General features: G+C 45.8%; 1 protein-coding gene across 1 annotated transcript in view; it reads right to left on the minus strand.

The window, feature by feature from the left end:
* Positions 1-4,327, minus strand: part of ehd2b (EH-domain containing 2b) — a gene marked incomplete at both ends in the record, with an annotated part of 7,451 nt that extends 3,124 nt beyond the window's left edge. The window contains 3 exons of the mRNA XM_080547484.1: positions 270-367; positions 2,352-2,528; positions 4,107-4,327. Of these exons, the coding sequence (XP_080403610.1) occupies positions 270-367; positions 2,352-2,528; positions 4,107-4,327 (496 nt within the window). The remainder of the gene's footprint in view (positions 1-269; positions 368-2,351; positions 2,529-4,106) is intronic.
* Positions 4,328-7,508: the final 3,181 nt, after the last annotated feature.

Genomic DNA, 7,508 nt, shown 5'->3' on the forward strand with positions numbered 1-7,508 from the left:
CCAGATGTGCTTCTAGAAGAATCTAAAGAACTCTCTTGTGAACTCACCCGTGTTTCTCTCCCTCTTTATGTCTAAGGTTCCTCTCCTTACCACTAAGAGTTGCATGCTCCCTCACCCTGTCGCCATGGCTCAGTGAGACAGGACACAGTGGTCACATGGGTTAGCCAGATGAGGAGGAAGGAGATGAGTTTGTGAGCTGAGGTTCAGGGATGTGTGTCTCCGCCGGGCCCTACCAAACCCCTCCTCCTCACCTTGTCCGCTCCTCTCACCTCGGCTCACTCTCTGCTTGGCTCCAGACAGGATGCCCGGTGTGTCGATGATGCTGATGCTCTCTAGGACCTGGTTGGGCAGCTGGGCGCACTGGAACCTGTCACACATCACACACCAGACACCAGACATCACACATCACACACCAGACATCACACACCAGACATCACACACCAGACACCAGACATCACACACCAGACATCACACACCACACATCACACACCAGACACCAGACATCACACACCAGACATCACACATCACACACCACACATCACACACCACACACCAGACATCACACATCAGACATCACACATCAGACATCACACACATCACACATCAGACAGACATCACACACCAGACATCACACACATCAGACAGACATCACACACCAGACATCACACACCAGACATCACACATCAGACAGATATCAGAGATTTTTTTGTTATGCTTGTTGTAAATAAAAGTTCTATGATGCATTGAAATGACATTAAACTAAGATAATACGATGGTTATCATAATTTTTCAAATCTTTATTAATAAGTAATTACAGAAAAAGTAAATGACATTTCTGTCATGGCTTCCGCATTTTGGCCGACGAGAGAGTCGGAATCATGTCGGAATCATGTCGTAATCATGTGCTACCAAGCGGACCAATCACAGTGCTTACGGTTGCGTAGGCACTGCCGCGTAGTTACATTTTTGGAGAGGTGCGCGTAAACCTACGCCGTAGGCTGCGGGCCTACGCAAGCCTACGCCGTCGATTTTACGCAGAAGCATAAATTGGGCTCAAGGTCATGGCGTTAGCTAACGGGGATCCTAATAAACAAACAAACAAACAAACAAACACATGACCAAAGGTTGGAAACACCTCAGGGCAACATTCCACAAAACGGTCACTAACTAAACCTTGGAAATAATGTGAACAATGTGAAACATGGCTATCCCTTATGGAGGCTGATCTAAGGCGCAGTCTGAGAGCAGCGCCCCTCCCAGACCTGACCCATTGTGTTGGAGCAGCACTCAATGCGCTGGGCTTCCTGAAGGAAAACGGCCGCTGGTGCCAGAATCAAACAATACAGCTAATGATCTCCTGCTTAGAACAACACCGCCGCCACTTCCTGCAGCAAATGACTTTAACAAGCGTTAAACTGCTTCCCCAGAACAGGAAGTCAATGAAAAAAGAGGCACAAACATGCTCCCGCAAGAGGTGAGGAGGGAGTCCCTTGGAAACACTGGCATCAGAGGTTAGCAGAGCGCTGTTCAGAGCTCCATCTATTCTACAGGAACCTCAGCTGTTCATAGCTCCATCTAGGAACCTCGGCTGTTCATAGCTCCATCTACAGGACCTTCAGCTGTTCATAGCTCCATCTACAAGAACCTCAGCTGTTCAGAGCTCCATCTACAGGAACAGCGGCTGTCCAGAGCTCCATCTACAGGACCTTCAGCTGTTCATAGCTCCATCTACAGGAACTTCAACTGTTCATAGCTCCATCTACAGGTTCAGGCCTCCACAGCTCAACGATCAATAGCTTCAGTGTGACTGGTAAACTAGTAAAACTGGCTTTTAGGATTCTGCTTCAGTACTCTGTCTGTCAACGGAAAGATACTGGAAAGCTGGCAGCCCCGTCAGTGTAAACACAGCAGAGAAAGGTGCTTCAGTGTTAGGTACCTTTTACCTCAATCTCTCAGGATGTAGCCATGTCTCTGACCTCATCTGTTTGCCCTGTTGCTGCTGTGCTAAGGGACCCCCCTGACCCTGTCTTTGAACTGGTCCTCCATATCTTTCATCACCCTCCCTGGTGATATCGCTCCCTTTCTCACATTTTCCACAAATAAGGCAAGTCCCTCCCCGCTCACTCTGAAATTTGGCAGAGAGACTTGAAATTCCATAGAGCAAAAACTGACGCACTTTTTCTGTTATCTCTCCCTCCGTGCTCTCCTCTCTGAGGGGGTGGGGGGAGGGCTCAGTTGCTCCACTCACTCAGTCTCTCCCATTCCATGCTAATTAATCCTTATCTGACTTCCACCCTCAGTATAAAAAAACAAAAACATTCTACAATGGGGCTATGCGTTCCTGTACTCACCTGTTAAGGAAGGTGTTTCCAAAGGGGTTGAGTTTGCGGAAGGGTTTGTTGGGGTCCACGATGAGGGCGTTCCCAGGGATGACCCCCTCCACCTCCCCGTGCATGATGGCCGTGAAACAGTCTGTGGTGGGCTCAGGTCCCACCCTGCTGCCAGGGATGTCCTGCTCCAGGAGGTACCTACAGACACACAGACACACACACACACACACAGTCACACAGACAGTCACACAGACACAGACACATACAGACATAGAGACACAGTCACACAGTCACACACAAACACACAGACACACAGACAGACAGACACACAGACACACAGACACACACACAGTCACACAGACACACACACAGTCACACAGACACACACACAGTCACACAGACACACAGTCACACAGACACACACAGACACAGACACACAGACACACAAACACACAAACACAGATACACAGATACACAGACACAGACACACAGACATACAGACACACAGACCAGTCCTTTAACACTCAGAGACAAACATTTCAGCAAATAGTTTTGATGGCAATTCCAATTCCACATGGGCCAATTCCAGACAATTGTAATTTTAATTTAATTCAAATGAATGAATTCAACTTAAGCTTCAACTTGATTAAAACTTTACATACTATATACCGTAGTTTGTAATTGGAATTAGCATTTACTAATGAATGTACTGTTTTGTATTGAAATAAACGTCATGATTTGGTTTTTAGCATTTGCAGTATAGCTGAGCAAACAACAACATTAAATATATATATATATAAATGGTATGCTGTGCTTCTAATCAGATATGTAATCAATGCAGTTAATCGTTTTAGGGGCTTAAATCATTATGGATGTAAGATAATTGGAATTAAGCAAATTAAATGTGTCTAAAGTGGGAACTGAACTAAGGGAATTGTTGTGGAGGAATATTGAATTGGGAACTTTATTGTTTGAATTAAGAAAACAATTGAATTTAGAGAAATGTAATTGATCATGAATTAGAAGAGAGAACTTCTTAAATAAGGGAACTGACCCCAATCTGGGCTGCCATGCACAGCATTTGCAGAGTGAAAACAAACACTTGATATGAATCTTCAGGAGTACTAGGTAGTAACATAGTCTTACTTACCCCTCTATGTAAGACAGAGAATATGGATAAGACACTAGCAGTAGGGCTACAGGTAAACCTGCCACGGAGACTGCCAATGGCCCCTGGCCTGAGCTAGATTACTCTTCCTGCTACGACTGGTGGATTGATGATTCACTTGCTTAGTCAAATTATTGTATTGATTGTAAATCGCTTTGGAATAAGGTGCCTGCTAAATGCCAATAAATCAATAAATAAACAAACCTCACTTTATACAGGGTTCCTACAAGTCAAATTTAAGACCTTTTTAGACCTCTTTGAATATAAATTTTGCCCTATTCGCGACACCATGTGATAAGCTTTTTGTCATCCTCGAGGTGATGAAATTAGGGATTTCACTGCCATACAGACAAAAAAGGAAGCGAATTGGCATTTTTTGGGGTTCCAGCTTGATTAATTTCAAAAATAGATGTGGTCGGACTGATTGCCTTGCAGGATCTAATTTTTAAGACGTAGCACCTAATTTTCAGACCGAATAACTGAAATTCAAGACCTTTTTAGGCCTTGAAATTTGGTTTGCTGGATTTGAGACTTTAAGGCTTTTTAAGACCGGCGCGGGAACCCTGTTTATATCAGATGTGTAGCGATCTCTGTGTTTGACAGCTTACTTGATGAAGGTGGTCTTCCCTGTGGAGTACTGGCCCACCACCAGCACCATGGGCTTGTTGTCAAAGTCTGCGTCCTCCAGGCCGGCGGAGTGGAAGTCGTGGAAGCCGTAGTACTGCTCCAGGGGCAGCAGCTTCTTACGGTAGAGGGACTTCAGCCCGTCCGTCACGGTGCGGACCACCTCCGGCGTCTTCTTCACATCTTTGCGCCCCCAGCGTGACATTATGACTGATAGAGGAATGTGAGGGAGCTAGGCTAGGTTCTTAAGTTAGCGGTGTTAGCTGTTGGCTGTGTTTGGGTTTCTTTCCTGCGGCTGAACCTTGGAAGGCCCTCAGGTGTTTCCTGTTCTGATGTGAATGTCGCTTCACTTGTCCTTGGAGCCTCTTTACCTTGAGATGGATAATAGGGCTTGGAAGTGTTTTTTCTATGGTATATTATTGGTATATATATATCTATGGTATATATTATTTTGTGTTTTCCTATGGTATATTATTGGTAAACATATATCTATGGTATATATATATCTAAGGTATATATTATTTTGTGTTTTCCTATGGTATGGGTCTCTTCCCTTAAATCTTAAGTCACCACACTGACTTCAGATTAAAAGCCTCTGAAAAAAAAAAAAAGAAGAAACATTTAGAAATCAAACATTATTATTACCATGGCAACGAAAGTAGACTAAACACCCCTCGAGCTGCAATAGATCAGAGCAGGGGCGCTGGGAGGCCTTTTCCTACAGTCGTGGAATCTGGAAGGAGAATCCGCTGTAGCCCACTGGGGAAGTACAGGGCATTGTCAGAGCATGCCTGGAAAAAGCTGGTGTGTGTGTGGAAAACACACACCGAGCCCAGTGGCCACATTTACACACACACACACACACACACACACACACACACACACACAGCTCATTTCCTTACATTGAAATGACTAGGACTCCTTCTTTTCCTAGGGGGGTTCTCAGTGGAACGCTAAAGCAGCAAATCATTACAACTGATAGCACAATGACAACGCTGTTGAGTGGCGAAGCAGACACGCCACCAGAGATAGTCAGTACATGCACGTACGTGCACAGACACATTCAGACACCTTCATTCACTTCATTTGCTACCCAGGTCTGCTCCAACAGCAGCATAAGAGCAGGCATCGATGGTTCAGCAATATCTCGGGGTGTTTCAACCAGAGAGCAGCTCACAGCTGTTTCTAATAATCTGCCAGTAGAGGATAAAAGATCAGACACTCGCGCTCGCAAACCCCATTTGAACTCAAGAGAAAACCCCTGGCAGGGGAGTGGACCAGAGCCCTGATATAGAGGAGACAGATGAGCTGAGAGGGCTTGTCAACATGGAGGAGAGAGGAGGTGGTACCACGTTTACACTGGACATGGACAGGAATCTGATGGATAAAACTATTCCAGCAATAGCCTGAGATTGAGAGATTATTCATAGGGCTGCTTTGAGTATACTGTGGGTTGGGTCAGGATTTTGATTACTCAAAAACTTTCAAAGTGATGGAAAATGCCTTGTGGGTTCACACACACCATAATTGCACAATTGTTGTTGAACTTAGAACAGAGAAAGTTAACGTCCTAGACTGCCAGAGCCCAAATGGAATCAATGTGAAACGGCACAGTATGGTACGCCACAAACACACAGCAGTCTGCATACACAGTAGAAAGTATCTAACGGTACAATATCGGGGACCCCCCTAGTGCATTTATATTACCACTTACAAACATATTTCCTTCACTGATTAAAATGCCCACATGACTCTCACAAGATTTTCCATCCAGTCTCTCTCTCTCTCTTCTCCATTATTAGAGGAATGTGATGTGGCCTTATGAATATAGTTTGGGGAAACATCGAGACAGAAACTTGACACACTAAGATCAGTTGTAGAAGTAGAAAGGAGACGGTTACCTGGTAATGATGGTGAGAGGAGAGGGTTCTTCAAGCTGCTGGATTATGCGTCCTTGCCCAGAGGAGGTTAGAAACACTTCTGACTTGAGGACTGGAAAAAACACATCTGACTCCCTGGGAAGAGCTGCTGCAACATGTAGGGGTGAACTCCTGCCAGCAAGATCAGAGCAGCTATGAGAGCAACTATGAGCACACAGCAACTATGAGACACTGTCAACACGACTTGCGGGATGGTTCGTCTCCAGGGTTTAATCTGTTTCAGCTGAGCTCCGGGTTCTGGCTGGGGTTTCTCACTGCTTGCTTGAGGGAACCCAGGGACACACAAGACACCACAGAAATACACAAACGGTTTCCCTCTCTCTCTCTCAATGCACCTCCTCTTTCAGCAATACCTGGCAACCACTCTGGGGCAAGCCCTGAAAGCTCGACTAGAGAAGAGACTGGGTGTGACAGGGTGTGTACATATAAGGGGAGTTCAGAATAAATAATTTTTGATTTAATGATTAAGGTGATTTAACCCCACACACTAAATCGTCATTCTTTTCCTATTTATTCTCTTATATACTACTTGTATACTATAACTACAGGATATAACTGTATACTATAAGACCACCACGGGACAGTTTTTTCCACTCACTCTAAACTGTCCTGCTCCTCCCAATCTCCTCCCAAACCCTCTGAACCACGCAGGCAGACGACCCGACTTGACTTTTCGCATCTGTGCGCCACCTGCTGGCCGTCAGAGGAAAGACAGCCTTCCTACCTCACCCCATCAACATTACTCATCCGATTCTGAGTGTCCTGAAATAGTTTTTCATCAATAACCACAACAAGTCTAATAACAGGACTAGAAGTCATAGACCGTTCATAAAAGAAGCCAGGTTTAATTTACAGTTTTACTAAATGTACATTTCTTCTTAAAAAGTGTCATTATACACAATAAATACAATACAAAATTACTCTGTAATACTATACTTCAAATTCTGTCTTTTTTTCATAATTATTGTTCTTTTTTTCCATGTTGTTGCTCTTGATGTGTTTGTGTTTGAATTGTCCACCAGGCTTTGAGGAGAGAGGCCGGGGTAGTGGAGGGTGAGAGGCAGGGGTAGTGGAGGGTGAGAGAGGCAGGGTGAGAGAGGCAGGGTGAGGACAGGAGGGTGAGAGAGGCAGGGGTGAGAGAGGCAGGGTGAGGACAGGAGGGTGAGAGAGGCAGGGTGAGGACAGGAGGGTGAGAGAGGCAGGGGTGAGAGAGGCAGGGGTGAGAGAGGCAGGGGTGAGAGGGTGAGAGAGGCAGGGTGAGGACAGGAGGGTGAGAGAGGCAGGGTGAGGACAGGAGGGTGAGAGAGGCAGGGTGAGGACAGGAGGGTGAGAGAGACAGGGGTGAGAGAGGCAGGGGTGAGAGAGGCAGGGTGAGGACAGGAGGGTGAGAGAGGCAGGGTGAGGACAGGAGGGTGAGAGAGGCAGGGGTGAGAGGGTGAGAGAGGC

The sequence above is a fragment of the Nansenia antarctica genome, assembly GCF_963989245.1.
Source record: "Nansenia antarctica genome assembly, chromosome: 17".
Taxonomy (NCBI): Eukaryota; Metazoa; Chordata; class Actinopteri; order Argentiniformes; family Microstomatidae; genus Nansenia; species Nansenia antarctica.